Source organism: Eptesicus fuscus, chromosome 1, assembly GCF_027574615.1.
Source record: "Eptesicus fuscus isolate TK198812 chromosome 1, DD_ASM_mEF_20220401, whole genome shotgun sequence".
Taxonomy (NCBI): domain Eukaryota; kingdom Metazoa; phylum Chordata; class Mammalia; order Chiroptera; family Vespertilionidae; genus Eptesicus; species Eptesicus fuscus.
Genome location: NC_072473.1, coordinates 123,385,045 through 123,410,036, shown reverse-complemented (window position 1 = coordinate 123,410,036; position 24,992 = coordinate 123,385,045). Strand labels below are relative to the sequence as shown.

General features: G+C 50.3%; 2 protein-coding genes across 2 annotated transcripts; one reads left to right on the top strand and one right to left on the bottom strand.

The window, feature by feature from the left end:
• The first annotated feature begins 13,319 nt into the window (after window positions 1-13,319).
• LOC129149961 (paraneoplastic antigen-like protein 6B) lies at window positions 13,320-14,693 on the top strand. The gene is made up of 2 exons (XM_054719904.1): window positions 13,320-14,400; window positions 14,533-14,693. The coding sequence occupies exons 1-2, from the start codon at window positions 13,320-13,322 to the stop codon at window positions 14,691-14,693; spliced, it is 1,242 nt and encodes a 413-aa protein (XP_054575879.1).
• A 3,585-nt stretch (window positions 14,694-18,278) lies between these two features.
• Window positions 18,279-19,652, bottom strand: LOC103303963 (PNMA family member 6A). Its single transcript, XM_054719898.1, has 2 exons — window positions 18,572-19,652; window positions 18,279-18,439 (listed from the first exon to the last, which is right to left on the bottom strand). Exons 1-2 carry the CDS (start codon window positions 19,650-19,652, stop codon window positions 18,279-18,281), a joined length of 1,242 nt encoding a protein of 413 aa, XP_054575873.1.
• Between the last annotated feature and the right edge of the window lie 5,340 nt (window positions 19,653-24,992).

The window sequence follows — 24,992 nt, the reverse complement described above, 5'->3', positions numbered from 1 at the left end:
CAGTTCTAGAATTTCTAGTTGGTTTTTCATTGTACTTGTTATTTTTCTATTGAGATTCTTTCTCATTTGTTCCTTCATTATAATCATTTTTTTCTTTTAATTCTGGAACACATTTATTTACAACTAGAGGCCTGGTGCACGAAATTCATGCATGGATAGGTTCCCTAGGCCTGGCCAATTGAGGACTCTCTTCTTGCGGCTGCCAGCTGCAGGCCAAGGTCTTCCTTTGTCCCATTCTGCCCCCTGGTGGTCAGTGCACATCATAGAAAGCAGTCAAACTCCCAGTAGGTCAAACTCCCAAGGGCACAATTTGCATATTAGCCTTTTATTATATAGGATTGCTGTCTTTAAATCCTTATGTGCTAATCCCATCATCCTTGCCATTTCTGGACAATGGGCACATTTTCCCCTTGGTTATGGATCATGTTTTTCTCCTTCCCATGTCTCCAATTTTTTTAAAAATATATTTTATTGATTTTTTTACAGAGAGGAAGGGAGAGGGATAGAGAGCTAGAAACATCGATGAGAGAGAAACATCGACCAGCTGCCTCCTGCACACCCCTCACAGGGGATGTGCCCGCAACCAATGTACATGCCCTTGACCGGAATTGAACCTGGGACCCTTCAGTCCGCAGACCGACGCTCTATCCACTGAGCCAAACCGGTTTCGGACATGTCTCCAAATTTTTGCATAGAGGCTGGATATTTTGACTGTTATGCTGTTAAGTGTCTTGGTTTTGTTGTTGTTTTTGTTTCTGTGTTGAGTTTTGTCCCATCAGGCAATTAGTTTACTTACAGACCAGCATGAGCCTCTCAATACTTGTTTTTAAGTTTTGTTAATGTGGATCTTATAGAGCTATGTGAGCCTTCCTCTTAATGTGTGTTCTTTCTGGATTCTGTGAGGAATATCCAGGGACTTCAATGTGGTTTCTCCACTCTGGCTGGTAATAATACTGTGTAAGCTCTGGTATTTCTCCAGCTCACAGCTTCTGGAAGGTGTTCTGTGTCCACCCTTGCGGTATCTCAATCTAAGCATGCGGTGTTAGTCTTGGCTTAGCAAGAACTTTGTGCAGTACTCCTGAGCTCTTTCTATGCCCAGGTACCTTCTATCCAGTATACTGCTTACAAAATGGAGTAGCGTCCAACTCCATAACTCAGCAAGACTGCCACATGCTGCTTGGATTCTCCAACTCTTTTTCATAGACTGAAAAGTACCTCCAAATCAATTGTTGGCCTGATCTTTGGCCCCACATTATTTGTTTGTATTCTGTCAGACCTCACAGTACAGTGGTTGGGGTCAAATTGTCAGAAGATATTTGGAGAGAAGGTTTGCATGGATGGGGCCCAGGGTGATAGTTGGAAGGTCAAGGAGAGGGAACAGGTCCTCAGGGAGGTTGGGTGGGGCCAGGAAGGGCCCGTGGTGCCCATGCTGATAACTTTAGACTACTGCCCAGATGTGCATCAGGCCACCAGAATCTCTAGGGAAGTATCACTACCCTAGAGGTTTGGGAACGAGAAGGATGACCTCTCCTTTCATATCTGTGAAATAGAAAGGTCAATGTTGGGGATGAACTAGAGGGAACATTTGTGTCACACCGGAAATGACCACAGAAGTCCAGGTGATGAGTCAATCCAGAGATCATGGAATGTTCTCATCTGCTGAGATTAGAGGAACACCAGAACTGGGAGTCAAGCAGATTCCTGTTAGACAGCATCTTTTTGCAGATCTGGGCCAAACTTATCCAATGGAAACCAGCATTTTGCCTGGCCATCTTCAAGTCCCTAGAGGCAGCTGTTTTTGTCAGCTAGCCCCCCCCCCTTCCCTCTAACCCAAATCTACAGGCCATGGGGACATTCCATGTCCCAAAAGGGAGGGTCTTGAGTTTGCCCTGGAGGCCATGTGTCACTAGCAGCCTTCTCTCCTCCGAGATGACCTTGAAAAGACTCCATTCTGCCAGGGAGTGTGTGAGGACCACATACTCAGACAGGCTTGATTTGGCCCAACTCTGCCCCAGTAAGTCATCCCATTGAAGGCCAGACATGTGCTTATAGTCATGTCACTGCTAGTCACAAGCGAACTACTGGATTGCTCAGAACTTCTTTGCCTACAAGAAACTTTGCTTGTGACATCCTCTCCAAGGATCCTGATCACTGTTCCCTAATACACACACTCATGATGTGAAGAAATCAGGCTGACTCAAGCACTGTAGAAACCACCTTCCATTAAACCACCAAGAAGGACACAGAGGAGCTGCTGACCATGGAAGTCCAGTGTGGAAGCAGGTGACAGAGCAACATAGCACAGCCAATATACATGGTCAACTCCAGCCAAACCCTGCAAAACAAATCTTTGGCAACCAGGGTCTCAAACCTGCTAAAATACATGGGCAAGCCCTACAGTGGCTTCAGAACCAGTATTTAAGGAGAAAGCCAAGCTATTCCCTGGGATAGGATATGAATTCTAGGAGAGTCCAAACTTTCCCAGGTGTATTAGGCTCCTGACTGAAGCAAAAGTTACCGTAAACTGGGCAGGAATTTCTCAAAAAGAGAAATTTATTGTCACAGTTCTAGAGGCTAGAAGTTTGAAATTAACATGTCAACAAAATTGGTTTCTTCTGCATATTATGATGGAGAATCTGTTTCATTTCTTTCTCCTACCTTCTGGTAGCTTTAGATTGTGGCAGCAGAAATCCAATATTTGCATGGCATTCTCTGTCTGTGTATGTCTTTGTGTCCAAATGTCCCCTTTTTATATAGGCAACAGTCATATTGGATTAGAGCCCCACTCTACTCTCTCTTAAATTATATCTGCAAGGACACTATTTCAAAATGAGTTTACATTTTGAGATACAAAGGGTTGGACTTCATCATACAAATTGGGGTAGGGAGGCACGATTCAGTCCATAGCACTAGGTGCTCCATAACACAGCCTCAAAGATGATGGTTCATACAGCACTAAGCATCACACTAGCTACTAGACCAATTAGTTTTTAGCAGTGTATGAAATGGGGAGATGTTGACCCTAATGTTTAATAAAATTATTGGATTTATTTCTGAGGTTTACCTAATTGTGACTCTTTATTCCCCAAAGACCAGCACTAGAGTAGAATACACACAATGATGCATACCATACTTTCCATTGTAATTCCTTATTTGATAACAAAATTTTAGTTATAAATTTATGGATTGATAAAAAGTAGGTGATGGGAAACAGCCTTATTACCCAGTTTTAGAAAATGGACAAAGTATATTACCTTTATGGCATTTAAATCTTGATGTTATCATTTCTAGTAATATGTATATTCAAAGAAATAACCTATCACGTATTTCTTTTTAAATATATTTTACTGATATTTTACAGAGAGGAAGGGAGAGGGATAGAGAGTCAGAAACATCGATGAGAGAGAAACATCGATCAGCTGCCTCCTGCACACCCCCTACTGGGGATGTGCCCACAACCAAGGTACATGCCCTTGACTGGAATCAAACCTGGGACCCTTCAGTCCGCAGGCCGACGCTCTGTCCACTGAGCCAAACCAGTTAGGATTATCACATATTTCTTAGTGGTATAAAAATATTCTTCTAACCCAACTGGTATGTCTCATTGGTGAGCATCTACCAATGAACCAGGTCAGGGCACATGCCTGGGTTGTGGGTTTGATCCCCACTGTGGGGTGTGCAGGAAACAACCGATCAATGATTCTCTGTTATCATTGATGTTTCTATCTCTCTCTCCCTCTCCCTTCCTCTCTGAAGTAAATACAAATATATTAAAATATTATTCCAACTGCATATTGACACAATTATTTAATTTGAAAAATATAGTCAGATGTTCTGACAGAAATAAAGGCTGATTCCCCTCAGTAGTGTGACAAATGATCAGGGTTTTCCCCGGTAAGATTACACAACATGTATTTCTCATATATTGAATGAGCTTAATCTGCAACTTTAAGGTTTTGATAACAATGTTGAAGACATGTATAAGGTAAGAGCATTTTTATCAAAAAGTAATTATTATAAAAAGTGTATTTCAATTAACATTCAGTGTGCCCAGATTTTCCCCAGTAACTCAGGTAAAACAGAGTACATAGTTCTAGGTGAAAGAGAAAGAGAGAATCCATAGCCAGGTCTTCACAGAGGCTTTTTGGTATATTTTTCAGAAACTGTGAAATGAAGACTGATGAGTGGGGGAACCAATCCTTTTGCAGGTCAGGTTGTTTCCAGTGCTCATCAAAGGACTTAATTGAGTTGTCATCTGATAGATAGGTCCTTAAAGTCAAGGGTTTTTTGTTTGTTTTTTAGCTTATAAACAACAGAAATTCATTTTTCACAGTTCTGGAGGCTGGGAAGTCTAAGATGAAGGTGCCAACATGGTTGCATTCCGGTGAGAACCCTCTTTCTGGGTCGTCACATGGTGGACAGGACTAAAAACAAGTTTTGATGGGAGACTGTTGAGTGATACTTGACAGACCTCATGGAAGGAATTCACAGAATGAGATTACCAGTCAGGGACTGGCCTGGAGCAGGTCTGCCTCAGGCAGGCCTGTAGTGTGTCGGTTTTTGACTTTGCGCAGGAAAGATTTCACAACATGAGTCCAGATGGGTTTGAAAGTATATTTATTAAAGCTGGGGACAGTGAGGCAAAGAAAGGAAATAGGGCAGAAGAAACAAGGAGAGCCTAGTTGGTGTTCTGCTTTGGCTGTCTAGAATTGTTATAGGAAAAAAGGTGAGCCTAGAGAGGGCTGCTTTAGCTCATTAGGAAGTCAGAGAAAAAGAGGGCCTTGAAGACAGGATCAGGGGGTGAGGCTAGGTCAAGCTGCCGCTACCCACTGCTCCCCTGGTTGCAAGTCTCTGGGGACCCTTAGAGTTTAGGAAAAAATAAAAAGTTCATGCCCCAGAAAGGGCGTGGGCGTGTTCTAGAATGAGCCTGAATTGAGTCTTTGTCCTGAAGGCTTTTGATCCTTTTTTTTTCTTCTGCAGGCCAGAATCTTAGGGGAGGGTTTCAGTAAAATTAGCATTGGCTTTCCAGGTTCATTTTTGATATGCTGCTGCATCAAAATGAATATAAAGGGGAGTTTTGGATTATTCTTTGGTCTGTTTCATTGTTTTACTTTTATCTCAGGTCTGCCTGGCTTTAATGGGGTTTTTGTTATTTGTTTCCTGACTTCATCTGTCTTTGGGTTTAGCCAGCACAGATGGCGTTAATTGGGTCTTTGTTCTCTATTTTCCCAGGCCAGGGCGATTTAAGCTATGTATTCTCTGGTTAGGGAGGAGGGTATGAACCATTTTCTCTCAAGTGTCCTTGGGTAGGGAAGATAAGGTCTTACAATTCACAAGCTGGTTTTAAGCTGCCTGAACTGTTTGGTCTTATTTAATTTTCTTGCCTTAGTTTCCCCATTCTACTTGCTCAGGAATTTTTCTAGCTTCTTACTATCCTGCCACAAAATGACATACTATATTAAATCTTCTATTGCTCCTATCTACTTCCTTAGATGAAAAAGACAGGTAGGATTACAGTTAGAACAGGATCCTGCCTCATATTTGCACATGCCATACTTGTCCATGAAAACTTTAATTCATTGGGAAAAAAATCCCATCCATTTCTTCTAGAGATTAATTTCCAACCAACTTTTACTTTCCATGTTAATTAATTATAAAAATTGTACTCCCTGTTATTCTGAACAACTGGATACTAGGATTAATAATTGTAATTATGAAAATTTTTCATAATGAATCAAAAGGCATTTCAATTTGCTAATACGTATTTATTGCAGAGAAATGCCATAGGTGTCCATAAAAGATGTTGAGGAAAACAATAGATCACACTCAAATAAAAATATGTGAGGGAAGAGGGATGCAAACATGAATTCAAAGAAGTGAAATGCGGATGCCAAATTTCCAACTTAGAGAAGAGCTGTTTCATGTATTTTTAAATAGATGATAATGGATATCAGATTGCCTGGGTATTTAGATTTCATTGGATACCATCAAAAGAGTTAATGAAATTAAAATTGTACTCTAAAAGGTCAACATTTACAACATAGCCAGAAAATCTGTGTTTAAAACTATTTAAACTTAGAGTCAAATATTCTAGATGTCAACTTCCATGTGTGAGGAGGGTTGTGAGCAAACACTGACTACTTCCCATCTAAGCTGTCCTCTCCTGGCTAGGATTATGCAGTAGCCCACTAACTGGTCTTCTTAAAGACCACCTTGTCCCCTCCAAAACTTTGTCTACATGCAACAAAGAGTAATCTTTTAGGATGCAAACCTTATCACATTAAATCTCTTGCTCAGAAATCTCACAATGACGTCCCATTGTGCTTTGAATTAGGGTTAAAATCCTTAACCTGGTTGACACAGCCTGAAAGTTGTGGTATCTGTCTACCAATCACAATGATCTCGAAACAGCCTTCCAGCCTTACTCAATCTGCCATATTTCATGCCCTCTTCGGTAATATTGTCCCCCCTGCTGGACCTTTGAACACTGCTATACCCTCAGCCTAGAATTTTCTTGCCTTCCTCCTTTCCTTAGGTCTCTCCTACAAGTCCTTTAATCCTAAGTAGCAGCTCTATTTCCTTAGGAAGACTTCATTGACTTTCCAGATGAACTCATACCCCGCTAGAGAGTTCCCATATAGCACTGAGTTTCCTTCATAGCACTAATCATATTTTCCATATTATATGTATAAGCAGGTCCACAAAGACTCAGGAGTGATTTTTAAAAAATCAAGATTGTAGACCCTCCACATGCACCCCAACACCACCCACAGGTCAAAATCTCAGTTCTTTCTAAGAAAGAGAACAGCTCTTGGGCTTGCCTTTATTGCTCCCCACACTACAGTTTGCAGGGCATTGTCCACACTCACTTCTCATACACTTGGTGACTCTTGACAGTAAAAGAGGACAGTTTTCTGTTTCAATCACCTGGCTCTGACAAGCAAGAGTCATGATTTTTAAGGGTATTGACTTTGCTAGGCTCCATAGAAGTGAAAAAGTAAAGAGCCAAGAGTTATACCCTTTATTTTCTTTGGACTTTTTTTTCTTTGTGCTCACTGCTCAAACCCCTGAATTCTAGGGTTGTATTTAACTTCGAATAAGCACTCAATGAATATTGGTTGATTCTTTGCATCTCTGCACCACCCATCCCTGGAATAAAATGCCCATACAAAGCTTTTGCTGCCACCTGAATGGATGCTAGGACACTAAGTTGGGGGTGCAATGGATCCCCTTGATAGATATGATAGTTTATTCCCCAGAATTTTTTTGAGGGATAATTTCCTAATGGTCTGTAGTCACCCCTTAGACAATGCAGTGAGTTAGGGTAGGGTCTATTTCTGTTCTGGCCCACAGGCATAGACTCAGCACATACAATAATGAGTGGAGCATAACAGGTACAGCTTAACTCCCTGTTGGGTGAATTAAGAAGGTACTCATTTTGTCTGATGGAGGCCCTGGGAGCTCTCCCAAGTTCACAGGATGCAATTTTCTCCCTTGTATGGAGTGGGGAGAGAAATGGCAAAGCATGTCTTCCTTCTCAAGGGAAAGAGACAGAAAATCCCTCTTACATCTGATCCCCTAGAGTAGCGATTTTCAACTTGTGTGCTGCGGCATACTGGTATGCCACAATAATTTTTAATACATGCAATACAGTACCTGACTGTTTAGTCAGGGAACACTGACCTCTTTTCCCTTAGATTTGTCAAATTAAAAAAATGACAACAGCCAACACAACAATAGCTGACTGGTGTGAATGAATTAAAGTTGTACCTATTTTTTTTTTCAGATTGGTAAAAAATATCCCTTTTGGTGTGTGCAGAATCTTAGTAATTAGTTTTTGTGGCCATGAGATGAGAAAGGTTGAAAATCACTGCCCAAGGGGCTAAAACTGTGCTTGCCCCTTGGAGAAGAGGCCAGTCGTGAGCGTGAGGGCCCAGGAAGGGTAGCCATATGCAAGTAGGCAGAGCCTTCAGAGCTCACGAAGGACCCACGGCACTTGGCTGGGTCGGTGTCCTGAGGTAGCAAGTGAAATCAGTCACTGGGGTCAAGCCATTATAGGGCAAGATATACCTTTATTCCAGGCACAGAGGTGGTGGATCAGGAGAGGCAGACCTGCCCTCCTCCCTGACAGGGCTGGGAGAGTAGGATGGAGCCTAAGAACAAGATTGGGCCAGACCTGCCTTGCAGTGAGCCAACTCTGCAGCCAGGATATTGCTATTCCTAGAGTGTTAGCGATTAGAGGACCCTGAATTTCTGCTATCCCTCCCTTCCCTGTCACTCTGACCATGGCCATACCCTTCATGTCAAAGGAGGTAAAGCCTGGATAGGGGTACTATACCCGTCATGGCAGGTAACACAATATCTATGCCCTTAGCTAAGCTGGCCATCCCCTGGACTTTATTCTCAACAGCTAGTACTAAAGAAGGTGTGCTATGGAAGCATCCTGTCACCTCGTGGCCCTGGGCCTCTGTGAATCCTGATTGAAACATCTCCACACCACCTCACCATGAAGTGCTTCTAAGTTTATTTCTCCCTGTGGTCAACATCTGCAGGGTGCTGGCTCTGTGCATGTCCCAGTGTAGCAGTCAGGGGCACTAAGCTTAAAGATAGAAGATCCCCTGGTGCTGAGTTGAACAGATGGCACAATCACAATTCCTTCACCTCGACCAGGGAGCCTAGCTGCCCACAGGGCCAGGTGGGGAAATGGGTAGAGATAGAGTGATCAGGGTAGAAGGGAGGAAGGAGAAAGAGGGCAGAATATGTATCTATCTGGGTGTCACACAGGATTCTGAAATGCAAGTGTGGCCACAGGAACTCATCCGCACCCATCACCCCATTTCTCTCTTCTTCTCAAAAAGGCTAGGGAAAGACAGCTGCTGCTGCAATTTCCCATGTTAAGAAAGTGCCTTTCCTTCCTCTGGGTCCACACGCCAGTGAGAAATCTGGGACCCCGCTTGAGCCCTCCTTGTGCTTTCTCCACCTTCGGAGCCTGTATCTTCCCTTTTCTCTTCAACTCTTCTGCCCAATGAGGCCCAGACCATCACCCTCTGGCCTGGACTACTGTAAAAGACCCTCTATGCTCCAGACTTGCCTCCCTGCTACCCAGTTCACCACACAACAGGTCTGATTCATGTCATGGCCTCAGGTCCCAGGCCCTTGGCAGATGCGAGCAGGCTGACAGATTAAAGTGCTTGCTCAAAAGAAGGTACCAAGGGCCTCCTCTGGGCTAGAATCAGTTCTAGGATCCTTCTCTTAGGGATCTTGTCATCTGGGGATAGAGCCCTTGGTGCCCCAAATAAAAAACCCAAACCATCATCTCTCATGTGATGACACATGAGTCAATGCTGCTAATGTAAAATAAATATGAATGGAGATTATTCAGGGGTCCACGTTTGATGGTTCTGGCCAGACAGAGGAAGCCTCTGGAAGGAGGGGGCATTTCAGCTGAGACTTGAATGAAGGAGAGGAGGAGAAGGAGAAGGATTCCACCACGGGAAGTTCTTGCAGTGGATTGTCCCTTATAGCGGAAGAGGAAAGGCAAAGACCACAGGTGGGGATGAGCTGAGTGTGCTCTGGGACCAACTGAGAAGGCCAACGCAGCAGGACTCTAGTGACAGGAACTGGGGGTGGGTGGTGAGGGAAGAGAAGACCATCTTCAGAGTGGGGGGACTGTTGACCAGGGGAGGAGGACTTTGGAATTTACTCTAAGGAGATGGGGAAACACAGGGTGGACTTGTCACCAGGGAGGAGAGGGGTGGTATTGCAGAGTTTGCCTTGGCTGCCATATGGGTGGGAGTGGAGTAGATAGAGGGGCAGAGTAGAGGCAGAGAGAGAAGGAGGCAGGTTAATGGACCACAGAGACATGGAGAGGGGCAGCAATCACTGACTAATGTCAATAAAATCTGATGATGGATTAGACTGGGGTCAGGAACAAAGGAGAGGGAATAAAGAATCCTGGCATCTTTGCTTGGGCAACCAGGTGGTAGGTGGAGCCCTTGGGGAATCCTGGGGAAGAAGCAAGTGTGCTGAGGGGGATGAAGTGCTCTGCCTTGGACATATTTCTTCAAAAATTCCCATGGAGCATCCAAATGGGCAGTTTGATGAGCACATGTGGAGCTCAGGGAAGAGGAACATTTGGAATCATTGGCAGGCAGACAAACCCTCCAATGAGAGGACCTTGGGGTTTCCAGGTCTGAGGCTGGGAGTCCACCATCACCACACTGAACTGGGGGGATGGGGGGGGGCAAATAATCAAAGCCAGGCCAGACCAAAGGATGCTCAGGCTGTGGGGCACACAGAACCACTCCCATGCTGCTGTTGGGAATTCCAAGGATAAGTAGGCAAAGAGGGAGGAGACCAGTCAGAAGGTGAGATGTCACAGAAGCAGAGAAAGGAAAGTGTTTTGAGAAGGAAGGAGTGTCAACTGTGTTGAGAGGTGGAACAAAATGAGATGACAAAGGAGAGACAGTATAGGCATGACAGCCCAGCCCTGGCAGAGTGGGTGCTCTGAGGCAGAGCTGGAGAGTCAACAGGAAGGGACAAAAGGAAGGTAGAAAGAGGTGAGAATGAAAGCAGTGGAACTGAATCAACAGTTGGTGACATAGGACCCACATATGCTCCCGTGGGAATACCCTAAGGAAGGATCCCAAGCAAATCATGGTGGAAACCAAGAAAGAGGACAGCATGAGGTGCAAGCCATGGCAGTTAGACTAATGCTGAGGTTCAGTGGTCAGAAATTTGCCAGGTGGGTATTAAGAGCTGCAGTTCACCTGTAAAACAGGCAGTCTTGGCATTCAATGGGGATAAGGGGAAGGAGTCTATGCACAAGGTCAACTGAGAAACATGGTTTGTGATGGAACACTCATGTTTCTTCATTTACAAGCCAGGATGTAAGAAAGTTGGGGGAGGGAGTAAGACCATATAGGCAAGTCAAGGTGCAACTATGAGACAAACTCCAATGTGGTCTACTTCTCAGAGACAGGTGAGTGTAAAAGTATGAGAGTGCCTTTGAACTTGACACTAGGACCTTTCTCCTAGAAAGAGGTCAACAATGTTTCTCATCCCTGGAGAGAAAACAAGGAAAGAAGATTCACAACAGAAGAACTAGGAATGGCCAAAAAACTTGTGTGAAGATGCCCAACCTCACTAATGACAAGGGACATGGAAGATACATGGTAACAGGGTAGTGCCTCTCCCCATGGGATGGGCAAATGGTCAAATCTGGACAAGACCAAAGGCTGCTCAGGCTGTGAGGTACACTGGACTACTACTGAGCTGCTGGGGGGGAGTGAGTGAAGCCACACACGGGAGACAATGGAGTAGCAATGCCTAATCACGGTGGCAATAGGCACAGCCATAATCCCAACAAAACCACTTCTTGGTATATACATGCCAAAACCTTAGTCTGTTACAGATGAAGACTGGGAACAACCTGAATGCCCATCCATAGGGTCATAGACAAATAAACAAGGGCTGTGATTTAACAAGGAGCATGAGCAAGCTGGACACTCAGGGAAATTTTGAGCAGTAAAGTTTGAGTGGGGAAAGCAAGTCACAGAGAAGGATTCTGACCAGATGCCAAGCAACAAAAGAAAAGGGGTGAGGGTAGGCAAATACCTGGAGATGTGACCCCGAGGAAACCTGTCTACCATCTCACAGATGGAGAGGCTATTAACGGGGACCCAGATCACATAATGAGACAGGTGCAAGATGATGAGACCCTTGGGATTGGAGCTCTGTTTTGAGTTGAGGCAGCACTGTTCTGGTGCAGTATCTACCTCAGGTGGCAAAGAAAAGGGGAAGGACTCCGGGTCAGACAGACAGAGATCTCTGGAGAGGCACAACACTCATGCTGCCCTCAGGGGCCTAGAGAGCACTGTCCCAGAGCCCACGAGGCTGGCCAGGGCACAGGGGATGGAAGACACTTTGGGTACACACCAGCTCTCCTATACACACCCTCAGGAAGAGATCCCAATTCTGTTGTTCCACCAAAGCAAGGCTATAAGGGGGAAGGAATTGCCAAAGATGCACAGTAAGATACAGTCCCAAGGGGGAGAACTTTAAGTAGCAAAAGCCCCCCCCCCTTTTTTTTTAATTTGAGACTTGCAGCAAGCTAAATGGGAGAGGCCATGGCATCTTCCACAGGGCTGGCCCTGTCACAAGTGCAGCAAATCACGTTGGTCCACCCTGCACCCTCAGTGGCAGACACCTTCAGCACTCAGCCACCCAGTGAGGTGTGGACAGCGTCCTGCGTGGTGTGCATGAGCACGCATGTGTGCCTGTGGCTTCTAGCCCACAGAATCCCACCAGGTGCCCCTCTAGACCACGTGCTCCTTGCCCCGCCTTGGGACAGGACCAGCCCTGGGAGGAGAGAGGGAGGGGAAGGGGAAAAGCAGGCGAAGAAGCCTCAGAGGCTCCCCACCCCTGGCCTGAAGGCAGCCCTAGCAGGCGCACCATGGGCCCCTCCAACCACTCCAGGGCTGGCATCCCAGGGTGTGGGCACCTCACAACTCTGGCGCCCCCAAGGGTCATTTCTGCGAGGGGTGGGAGCCAGGATGGGATCCCAGAGGGGCACATCAACTCTCTGACCCGAACCCACCCCTCTTGTGCCCACACCCCCTCCGGGGCTTGGGGAGGAGCCAGTGACTTCACCAGAGGTTCCAGGGCTCCAGCAGCTCTGGAAACAGCCCCGTCACGTGACCCGCGCGAACCAATGGCCCTGCCGTCTCCCAGGCAACACAGAGGGTCCCAGTTCCTCCTCCACCCTGCCCCTGCTCCTGGTCCGCACTGCAGACAGCCCTGGCAAGCTGACAGGCGCTGACGCGCAGGCCCACATGCAGCCCTGAGACAGGGACAGGGAAAGGAAGAGGGAGAGACAGCCAGAGAGCCTGGGAAAGAGGGGCGACCCTCCTGCTGGGACCTGCATCAGAAAGGACCACCCCCAGGACAAGGTAGGAGACTCAGGGAGGGTGAGCTGGGCCCCTGCAGACGCAGCCACCCTCCGCCCACTCCAGCAGCACTGCAGCTGCCCGCCAGGGCTGGGAGCAGTGTGGGGAGGAAGAGAATGGCAGTCCAGGCTGGGCTGCAGAGGCGCTGCCAGGGGAAGGAAGGCAGCCCGGGGTGGGAGGAGGGGGTCTGCATTAACCTCTCTCTCGCCCCTTTCCTATTCACAGGCAGTGCACACCTGGGGAGTTCTCTCTGAGTCCTAGGCTCCCCCCGCCCCCAATTCATTTCCCACCCAGTGCCGCCCTGGTCTGCACCCGAACTGGTTCCCGCCCCTAGTAGCAGCCCCCACGCTGGCGCTGGCAGACACCGAGGCCATGGAGGTGACGATGCTGCAGGACTGGTGCAGGTGGATGGGCATCAGCGCCCGCAGGGGTCTGCTCATCCTGGGCATCCCGGAGGACTGTGACGAAGACCAGCTGCACGAGTGTCTGGAGGCCTCCCTGTGGCAAATGGGCCACTTTGAGGTGCTGGGCAAAGTGTTTCGAGAGGAGGACAATGCCAGTGCGGCCCTGGTGGAGCTGGACCGGGAAGTCAACTATGCTGTGGTTCCCAGGGAGATCCCAGGCATCGGGCGTCCCTGGAACGTGGTCTTTGTGCCCCGATGCTCAGGCGAGGACTTTCTGGGTCGCGTGTTCCACTTCCTGGAGCAACAGGGGCAGACTGTGGAGAGCGTGGCCGGAGCCCTGGGGCTGGGGCTGCGCAAGGTGTGCTGGCTGAGGTCTGTCAGTCAGGCCATCCAGCCCTGGGTGGAGACAGTGCGGTACCAGCCCCTGGGGTTGTTCTCAGGGAGGGACCAGCCCGCCCCGGGGGAGGAGTCCTTTGAGGCCTGGGTGGACCACACCACTGACATGCTGCTTGTGTGGCAAGGGGTCTCAGAAAGGGAGAGGAGGAGGAGGCTGATAGAAGCCCTCCGAGGGACGGCCCTGCAGCTGGTGCACGAGTTCCTGGCGGAGAACCCTGCCAGGACGGCCCAGGACTGCCTGGACGCCCTGATCCAGGTGTTTGGAGACCAGGAGTCCCAGGCCACCCTGCGGCTCAAGTGTCTGACCGCTCAGCGACAGTCAGGCGAGACTCTCTCCGCTTTTGTGTTGCGGCTGGAAGTCCTGCTACAGAGAGCCATGCAGGAGGAGGTCCTGGACAAGGCCTCAGCCGACCACTTGCGCGTGAGGCAGGTGCTCACCAAGGCCAACATTATTGAGCCGCTGCGAGTGGCCCTGAGGAAGCTGGGCACGGCAGGGAAGCGTCCAACTTTCCTGCAGATGCTGGGTCTGGTTCATGAGACTGAGGCATGGGAGGCCAAAATAGCCAGCAGCCTGAGAGCCCAGCCAGCACAAGGGGCTGCTGCCACGGCCAGTGCCCAGGCGGATGCCAGAGCCAAAGCTCAGGCCGAGGGTGGCAAGGTGGAGGAGAAGCAGCAAGAGAGTAGTGACAACCATGCCTTTGCCCCTGCAGGCCTGGGTCAGACAGGGCTCTCAGAGGCCCCTGGGGGCCCCCTGCCTGCCCACATGGGCAGTGCTTCCAGGGCAGGCCCAGGAGGTCCTGGCGCTGCGCCATGGGGCCTGACCCAGGCGGGAGACCAGGAGGCCGAGGAGCACTTCCACGAGGGGCTCAAGCCCATCCCGGAGGAGTCGGAAAGTGAGGACGGGGCTGGGGAGCTGAGCCCCCCCATGTCCTCCCCTGGCAAATAGGCTCACGAGCCCGGCGCCCTCCTCTCCTCTCGGGCAGCAGAGCCCTGGAGGCGGGGGGAGGCCAGGCCAGGGCAACCTCCTCACCCCACATGGGGAGCAGGGCCCAGGGAAGGGCCCACCCAGCCCACACCAAATTCCTTATTCCCCCACCATCCTACGGGGCCCTGACCACCACCATCAGCCCTTCCAAGTCACCAAGATGACCATGTTTGACACCCAATGGGGTGGGGGGAGGTGCCCACACATGGTAGTGCCACAGCTGGCCCCAGCCCCAGCCCCTGCCAACTTGGGCAGCTGGCCTGGGAGCACCGCTGAGCAGCCCATCTCAGCCTAGGAGAGGGGCACCTGAAGACATCTGCCACCCGCGTGGAACTGAGAGACTTTAGAGCCCATCACAGGGATGCCATTCTTGGGGACCCGCATCCTCCATCCCCTGGGGAGCCCCAACTCATTTCTCTATAGCCCCATAGTGATCCACGTGTCAAGTGATTACCCCCCCACACACACACACACTCACAGGCCACGGTGTCTGTGCAGTACCACCTGGTGTGTGTGAACCCAGGTGGGTGTCCTGGCCTCCCCCCCGGGGCAGCCACCTCTCAGCCCCAGCACGTGCTGTGAGTCCCACTGCCAGCCAAGGCTCTGCCAGCTCTCGTCCAGTGTCGTGAGCTCAGCCTCTGCTTTCTCGGTGTAGATTTAGGCCAACTGCTGCTTGTGCTTGTGGAGATGTGTGTGAGCAGTTCCCCAGCACCACTCCCACCCCAGACGGAGACCCCGAGCCCGGGCCCAGAAGAACGGATGAGAAGGGCGGACCAGGGCGCGTCTGGCGCTCACCCAGTGACCTCTGGCAGAAAAAATAGACCAGGGACAGAAGGCGGCCGCTGGAAGCCCCACGGGGACTGTGCTCTGATATGCCACCCTGTTGTTCCCTGTGACTCAGTTTCCACAGCATGCTGGAGTGTCCCCTGCTGTGTTTTCCAGTATCTTGTGTCTGTTCAGTGCAGGCCACAGGGCAGGGCCAGGTCCCAACATGTCATCCGGGGGAGGGGGGAGCCCTGCAGTGAGTGGACATCACCTGTGTCCATGGTCCTACAAAGTCCAATCAAAGGGCCCTCAGGGAGGGGGACTCTGGAGGGAGGGCCACAGTGTGGGGGACTTTTAAGGCACCTCGTTAGGGACCCCAGGAGCAGGGGGTGTGACTTATGGGCTCTAGTGGCCGTTAGAAGTTCCTCTCTGTGTTGTCATTCCCTTTCTTCAATGTATTCAGTAAATGTTTCTCTTCAATAAACATCATTGAATGATTCAGCTGAGTTTCGCCTCTGCTGTGGGCAATTGAGGGAAGGGTCTGCTGGGGGTGGTATTGGGGGGCCAGGAAAGGATTTATGCCCAGCACCCATAAGAGACTTCTTCAGGACATACTAATGGCCATGTCTACAGCCTCCTAGGCCCTAAATAGCTTGGCTGCTCCCATTTGTGGGTTTTACTGTGCTGGCTGCTACTATGGTTGCAAAGATTGTTGCTGTTCTAGGGTGCTTTCCTTCTCTGCATGTGACCTGAACATTTCTGAACTCAGCCTTCACTAGACACTACTGTAGTTTGGTTTTGATTTCTCAGGGTATGCAACACTGTGGCAAGTTCGGTGGAGTAGAAGTAGCCCTCCGTGGGATGCCTTGGATGGCTGTCCCAGCCTTTCCTCCCCACTGGCATTGCATAAGCACTGTGAAACCCCACCTGGCCCGCTCTCCATTCTTCACCCATCACACACTCCTGTCCCCCAGACATCCCTCATTGTGAACACCAAGGCTGGCCACTTGTCAGCTGGCAGGGGTAGGCTGATCAGGGATGTGTAGGCAGTCACCTCACTACACCCCAGAGTCCTGCACAGAGCTACTTGCAAGGGCATCTGACCTCACTTCAGGGCCCTTCTATGGCCCTCTGGTCTCTGGACTGCACACGTGACCTCCCTAACCTAATGAGACCCTGGGCACCCACACCCCTGTCAAGGATCATAGGATCTCTAGTCCTACCTGCTGTTTCTCCCCTCTCTCCAACCTCTAAGCCACTTATTCCTGGGCCTCCTAGGGACCTAAATAGCCACTGCCCATTCCTACCAATTCCTGCTACCAGTGCTTTCAGCCCAGGGGAACTGACAGACCTACTTGGACCCTGTCCAAAACATAGCCCAAAAATGATCCTGAGTACCAGATTTCTATTGCCCCTCCAGCCCCACCCCCAGCAGACCCTTCCCTCAATTGCCCACAGCAGAGGCGAAACTCAGCTGAATCATTCAATGATGTTTATTGAAGAGAAACATTTACTGAATACATTGAAGAAAGGGAATGACAACACAGAGAGGAACTTCTAACGGCCACTAGAGCCCATAGGTCACACCCCCTGCTCCTGGGGTCCCTAACGAGGTGCCTTAAAAGTCCCCCACACTGTGGCCCTCCCTCCAGAGTCCCCCTCCCTGAGGGCCCTTTGATTGGACTTTGTAGGACCATGGACACAGGTGATGTCCACTCACTGCAGGGCTCCCCCCTCCCCCGGATGACATGTTGGGACCTGGCCCTGCCCTGTGGCCTGCACTGAACAGACACAAGATACTGGAAAACACAGCAGGGGACACTCCAGCATGCTGTGGAAACTGAGTCACAGGGAACAACAGGGTGGCATATCAGAGCACAGTCCCCGTGGAGCCTCCAGCGGCCGCCTTCTGTCCCTGGTCTATTTTTTCTGCCAGAGGTCACTGGGTGAGCGCCAGACGCGCCCTGGTCCGCCCTTCTCATCCGTTCTTCTGGGCCCGGGCTCGGGGTCTCCGTCTGGGGTGGGAGTGGTGCTGGGGAACTGCTCACACACATCTCCACAAGCACAAGCAGCAGTTGGCCTAAATCTACACCGAGAAAGCAGAGGCTGAGCTCACGACACTGGACGAGAGCTGGCAGAGCCTTGGCTGGCAGTGGGACTCACAGCACGTGCTGGGGCTGAGAGGTGGCTGCCCCGGGGGGGAGGCCAGGACACCCACCTGGGTTCACACACACCAGGTGGTACTGCACAGACACCGTGGCCTGTGAGTGTGTGTGTGTGTGGGGGGGGTAATCACTTGACACGTGGATCACTATGGGGCTATAGAGAAATGAGTTGGGGCTCCCCAGGGGATGGAGGATGGGGGTCCCCAAGAATGGCACCCCTGTGATGGGCTCTAAAGTCTCTCAGTTCCACGCGGGTGGCAGATGTCTTCAGGTGCCCCTCTCCTAGGCTGAGATGGGCTGCTCAGCGGTGCTCCCAGGCCAGCTGCCCAAGTTGGCAGGGGCTGGGGCTGGGGCCAGCTGTGGCACTACCATGTGTGGGCACCTCCCCCCACCCCATTGGGTGTCAAACATGGTCATCTTGGTGACTTGGAAGGGCTGATGGTGGTGGTCAGGGCCCCGTAGGATGGTGGGGGAATAAGGAATTTGGTGTGGGCTGGGTGGGCCCTTCCCTGGGCCCTGCTCCCCATGTGGGGTGAGGAGGTTGCCCTGGCCTGGCCTCCCCCCGCCTCCAGGGCTCTGCTGCCCGAGAGGAGAGGAGGGCGCCGGGCTCGTGAGCCTATTTGCCAGGGGAGGACATGGGGGGGCTCAGCTCCCCAGCCCCGTCCTCACTTTCCGACTCCTCCGGGATGGGCTTGAGCCCCTCGTGGAAGTGCTCCTCGGCCTCCTGGTCTCCCACCTGGGTCAGGCCCCATGGCACAGCGCCAGGACCTCCTGGGCCTGCCCTGGAAGCACTGCCCATGTGGGCAGGCAGGGGGCCCCCAGGGGCCTCTGAGAGCCCTGTCTGACCCAGGCCTGCAGGGGCAAAGGCATGGTTGTCACTACTCTCTTGCTGCTTCTCCTCCACCTTGCCACCCTCGGCCTGAGCTTTGGCTCTGGCATCCGCCTGGGCACTGGCCGTGGCAGCAGCCCCTTGTGCTGGCTGGGCTCTCAGGCTGCTGGCTATTTTGGCCTCCCATGCCTCAGTCTCATGAACCAGACCCAGCATCTGCAGGAAAGTTGGACGCTTCCCTGCCGTGCCCAGCTTCCTCAGGGCCACTCGCAGCGGCTCAATAATGTTGGCCTTGGTGAGCACCTGCCTCACGCGCAAGTGGTCGGCTGAGGCCTTGTCCAGGACCTCCTCCTGCATGGCTCTCTGTAGCAGGACTTCCAGCCGCAACACAAAAGCGGAGAGAGTCTCGCCTGACTGTCGCTGAGCGGTCAGACACTTGAGCCGCAGGGTGGCCTGGGACTCCTGGTCTCCAAACACCTGGATCAGGGCGTCCAGGCAGTCCTGGGCCGTCCTGGCAGGGTTCTCCGCCAGGAACTCGTGCACCAGCTGCAGGGCCGTCCCTCGGAGGGCTTCTATCAGCCTCCTCCTCCTCTCCCTTTCTGAGACCCCTTGCCACACAAGCAGCATGTCAGTGGTGTGGTCCAGCCAGGCCTCAAAGGACTCCTCCCCCGGGGCGGGCTGGTCCCTCCCTGAGAACAACCCCAGGGGCTGGTACCGCACTGTCTCCACCCAGGGCTGGATGGCCTGACTGACAGACCTCAGCCAGCACACCTTGCGCAGCCCCAGCCCCAGGGCTCCGGCCACGCTCTCCACAGTCTGCCCCTGTTGCTCCAGGAAGTGGAACACGCGACCCAGAAAGTCCTCGCCTGAGCATCGGGGCACAAAGACCACGTTCCAGGGACGCCCGATGCCTGGGATCTCCCTGGGAACCACAGCATAGTTGACTTCCCGGTCCAGCTCCACCAGGGCCGCACTGGCATTGTCCTCCTCTCGAAACACTTTGCCCAGCACCTCAAAGTGGCCCATTTGCCACAGGGAGGCCTCCAGACACTCGTGCAGCTGGTCTTCGTCACAGTCCTCCGGGATGCCCAGGATGAGCAGACCCCTGCGGGCGCTGATGCCCATCCACCTGCACCAGTCCTGCAGCATCGTCACCTCCATGGCCTCGGTGTCTGCCAGCGCCAGCGTGGGGGCTGCTACTAGGGGCGGGAACCAGTTCGGGTGCAGACCAGGGCGGCACTGGGTGGGAAATGAATTGGGGGCGGGGGGGAGCCTAGGACTCAGAGAGAACTCCCCAGGTGTGCACTGCCTGTGAATAGGGAAGGGGCGAGAGAGAGGTTAATGCAGACCCCCTCCTCCCACCCCGGGCTGCCTTCCTTCCCCTGGCAGCGCCTCTGCAGCCCAGCCTGGACTGCCATTCTCTTCCTCCCCACACTGCTCCCAGCCCTGGCGGGACAGCTGCAGTGCTGCTGGAGTGGGCGGAGGGTGGCTGCGTCTGCAGGGGCCCAGCTCACCCTCCCTGAGTCTCCTACCTTGTCCTGGGGGTGGTCCTTTCTGATGCAGGTCCCAGCAGGAGGGTCGCCCCTCTTTCCCAGGCTCTCTGGCTGTCTCTCCCTCTTCCTTTCCCTGTCCCTGTCTCAGGGCTGCATGTGGGCCTGCGCGTCAGCGCCTGTCAGCTTGCCAGGGCTGTCTGCAGTGCGGACCAGGAGCAGGGGCAGGGTGGAGGAGGAACTGGGACCCTCTGTGTTGCCTGGGAGACGGCAGGGCCATTGGTTCGCGCGGGTCACGTGACGGGGCTGTTTCCAGAGCTGCTGGAGCCCTGGAACCTCTGGTGAAGTCACTGGCTCCTCCCCAAGCCCAGGAGGGGGTGTGGGCACAAGAGGGGTGGGTTCGGGTCAGAGAGTTGATGTGCCCCTCTGGGTTCCCATCCTGGCTCCCACCCCTCCCAGAAATGATCCTTGGGGGCGCCAGAGTTGTGAGGTGCCCACACCCTGGGATGCCAGCCCTGGAGTGGTTGGAGGGCCCATGGTGCGCCTGCTAGGGCTGCCTTCAGGCCAGGGGTGGGGAGCCTCTGAGGCTTCTTCGCCTGCTTTTCCCCTTCCCCTCCCTCTCTCCTCCCAGGGCTGGTCCTGTCCCAAGGCGGGGCAAGGAGCATGTGGTCTAGAGGGGCACCTGGTGGGATTCTGTGGGCTAGAAGCCACAGGCACACATGCGTGCTCATGCACACCACGCAGGACGCTGTCCACACCTCACTGGGTGGCTGAGTGCTGAAGGTGTCTGCCACTGAGGGTGCAGGGTGGACCAACGTGATTAGCTGCCCTGGACAAGGGCCTTCCTCAAAGTGGGTGACCCAGTGTCTAGGTTGGCTGGGTCTTTTCACAATCTGTGCACCACAAATCCGGTGTCTGGAGAACCTGCTTTCTCCATTTGGAGCCTATCCCCTTCGACCTGCCTTTCCCTGTTAGTGATGGGCTGTGGGTTTTGCAGTATCCTTTGGATCCCAGGAGGCATAGGAAAAAGAGAGGGAGTGACTGCCCTGCAGGCAGATGGCCCAGTGGTCTGTGTGCTCCTGGCCTCCTCTTGGCAGGCCTTTCTTCACTCACACAAGGAGGGGCTTGTGGTTGTTGCCCCTATGTGGCTCATCTACCCAGCTAGGTCTGGGTAGCCCTGGGTAGTACTGGGTATGACACAGAACTGTCCACATGCCCTTGGACCCCACATGAGATAGTTTATTCCCCTTGTCTGCCTACTACTTGTCAGGGAGGGGCCTAGTAGCAATGTCCCTTAATGGGTTTTCCCTGATCAACCTTCCTGAAAATCTTCATAGGAGTTATTTCATCACCTCTCACCAGAACCCAGGCAGATAGGTACTAACATTATCCTTATTGTACTCATTAGGCTCAAATGTGCTAAGGCACACGTTAAATGTACCTTATTTCAGGTAGAGCTGAAATTGGATCCTAAATTCTTTCCCACAGCCCATTCAGTAGACATTTCTCCCCTGAGGGCTATATCCACATTAGAACTTCCTTCCATTGTTTCTGTCCACTCACATTCCCTATCACATTTACAATAGAGGAAATTGGCTCAACTTCGGATTTGCAGGTTTCCTTCTGCTCAATCATGTATGAAGATGGCAAACTTTTCTAAAATTGTCTTCCTCCAAAAGTAATGATTTCCTTTCTATGGCATATGGAATGGGACCTTGTCTGGATCTTTGAAAGTCTACCATGTGTATCTTTTTCCCCTAAAAATATCTCAGAGGGTACTCAGCATCCATCTCTCATAAAATGCTTGGTTGCCAATTTCTAAATCAGCTTTTTGTGATCCTAAAAAGCAATGAAATAGTATGCTGAAGTAAAAGACCTCATCCTGATCTGAGTTTTGCCACTCTGAGGGCTCAATTTTCTACTCAACTTACAGAAGCAGAAAGTGCAGCCAAGAGAAGGGATGTGACTAGCCCAAAGTTGCACCCTGAGTGAATGGCAAAGTTATGAGACCTCAAGGAGAGATGTTCAGTATAGCCAAGGCAAAGAAGCATCTGGAATTTTTCTGGAAAGAGCAATGTAAAGGTCCCAGCCAGGCTCAGTGAAGCAAATGTGAAGATGCCCTGGATGTCTGGAAAGAATTTGGGGACACCAGAGTCAAGGTGATAGTTTTAATATGTTCAGCTTTTGGACCCTTTTATAATTGGAGTTAACCTTTATCCTGGTGTATGGGATCCTCCACTCTGTGCCCAAAGGACAGTGAAGAATAGTGTCTCCTCTGCTCAAATAGAAGATCTTCGAAGCCAGTACAAATGTGTTAATTTTAATTAATAAACTTGTATTTTTAGAGCAATTTTAAGTTCACAGCAAAATTGAGTGGAAAGTACAGAGTTTTCCAACATACTCCCTGTCCTTCACACATGCACAGCCTCCTGCACTATTGGCATCCGGCACCAGAGTGGTACATATGTTACAATCAATCAGTGAACCAACCCTCACACATCATCATCATCCAAAGTCCATACTTTACATTTACATTAGGGTTCACGCTTGGTATTGTACATTCTCTGAGTTTTGACAAATGTATAATGACATGTATCCGTCATTACAGTATCATACAGAATAGTTTTATTACCCTTAAAAAGCCCCTGTGCTCTGCCGATTCATCTCTTCTTCCCCACTAAATTCTGGAAACCACTGGTCTTTTTACTGTCTCCATAGTTTTGCTTTTCCCAGAATGTCATGTACTTGGAATCACACAGTATGTAGCCTTGTCAGATCAACTTCTTTCAGTTATTAATATGCATTAAGTTTCCTCCATGTCTTTTCATGGCTTGATAGCTCATTTCTTTTTAACACTAAATAGTATTTAATTTTCTGGATGTACCACAGGTTATTCATTCATTCACTTACTGAAGGACATCTTGGTTGCTTCCAAGTTTTTGCAATCCTATATAATAAAGAGATAATATGCAAAAAGACCATCACTCCAACACACAAGATGGCCTCCCCCGTGTAGTTAAAGATGGCAGCCCCCATGTGGACATAAGATGGCCCGCAGGGGAGGGCAGTTGTGGGCGATCAAGCCAGCAGGGGAGGACAGTTAGGGGTGACCAGGCTGGCAAGGGAGGGCAGTTAGGGGTGACCAGGCCAGCAGGGGAGGGCAGTTGGGGGCAACTGGGCCAGCAGGGAAGCCGTTAAGTGTCAATCAGGCCAGCAGGGGAGGGCAGTTAGGGGGTGATCAGGCTGGCAGGCAGAAGCAGTTAGGAGCATCAGGCAGGCAGGCAAGTGAGCAGTTTGGAGCCAGCAGTCCTGGATTGTGAGAGGGTTGTCCGACTGCCCATTTAGGCCAGATCCCGGTGAGATCGGGCCTAAATGGGCAGTCAGACATTCCTCCAGGGGTCCCAGATTGGAGAGGGTGCAGGCTGGGCTGAGAGACACACATACAAACACACCTCCTCCATGCACAAATTTCATGTACCAGGCCTCTAGTTATTAATAAAGCTGTAATAAAGATCCTTTAAAAATTTTTATTAATCTTTATTGTTGAAAGTATTACATATGTTCCTTTTCCCCCCAATTGATCCCCTCCAGCCCATCCCTGCCCCCCACCCTAAACCTTCACCACCTTATTGTCTGTGTTCATGGGTTATGTATATATGCATACAAGGTCTTTGGTTGATTTTTTCCCACCCACCCACCCTCCCCACCTTCCCTCCAAGGTTCCGCACTCTGTTCCATGCTTCCATGTCTCTGGATCCACTCCATTTGTTATAAACATCCTTGTACAGGGTTTTGTATGAACATAAGTTTAAAGTTCCTTCAGGCAAATACCAAGGAACACTATTGCTAAATTGTATAGTGAGACTATGTTTAGCTTTGTTAGACCTGCTAAACTGTTTTCCAAAGTGGCTGTACTATTTTGCATTCCCACCAGCAATGAATGAGAGCTCCTGTTGTTCAATATCCTAACCAGCATTTGGTGTTGTCAGGGTTTCAAATTTTGGCCATTCTAAGAAGTGGGTAGTGGTATATCACTGTTTTAATTTACATTGCCTTGATGACATATGATGCATTGTGGCATATGTTTAGTTGCCATCTGTATATCTTCTTTGGTGCTATGCCTTTTCAGGTCTTTTGCTCACTTTTTGTATATTTTGGATACCAGTCTTCTATCAGATGTGTCTTTTGCAAATATTTTCTCCCAATGTGTGGCTTACATTTTCATTCTCTCGATAATGTCTTTCATAGAAGTTTTCAATTTTAATGACATGTAGCTTATCAATTATTTCTTTCATGGATTGTGCCTTTGGTGTTGTGTTTAAAAAGTCATCACTATACACAAGGTCATCTATATTTTCTTCTAGGAGTTTCATAGTTTTGTGTTTTATTTTAGGCCTATAGTCATTGTGAGTTAATTTTTTGTGAATGGTTAGGGTATTTGTCTAAGTTCATTTTTTGCATGTTGATGTTCAGTTATACCAGCACCATTTGTCTAAAATAGCTATTTTCAACCCTTTTCATCTCATGGCACACACAAACTAATTACTAAAATTCTGCAGCACTGCAATATATATATATATTGCGGATCGGTCAAAAATAGTTATAATTTTTATTCATCCACATTGATGGCTATTGTGTTGGCTGTTTTCATCTTTTATTTGACAATCTAAGGAAAAAGAAGTCAGTGCCTTGACTATATAGTCAGGTATTGCATGTTCTAAAAATTCTTGCAGCACACTAGTGTGCTGCAGCATACCAGTTAAAAATCACAGGTCTAAAGCACCATCTTTGCTCCTTTGTATAAGATCAGTTGATTGTATTTATGCTGGTCTATTTATAGGCTCTCTATTCTGTTCCATTGATATATTTGTCTATTCTTTCACCAATACCACAGTCTTGATTACTGTGGCTTTATAGTAAGTCTTGAAATAGGGTAGTGTCATCTACGGCCATACTACCCTGAACGCACCCGATCTCGTCTGAAATAGGGTAGTGTCAGTCCTCCAACTTT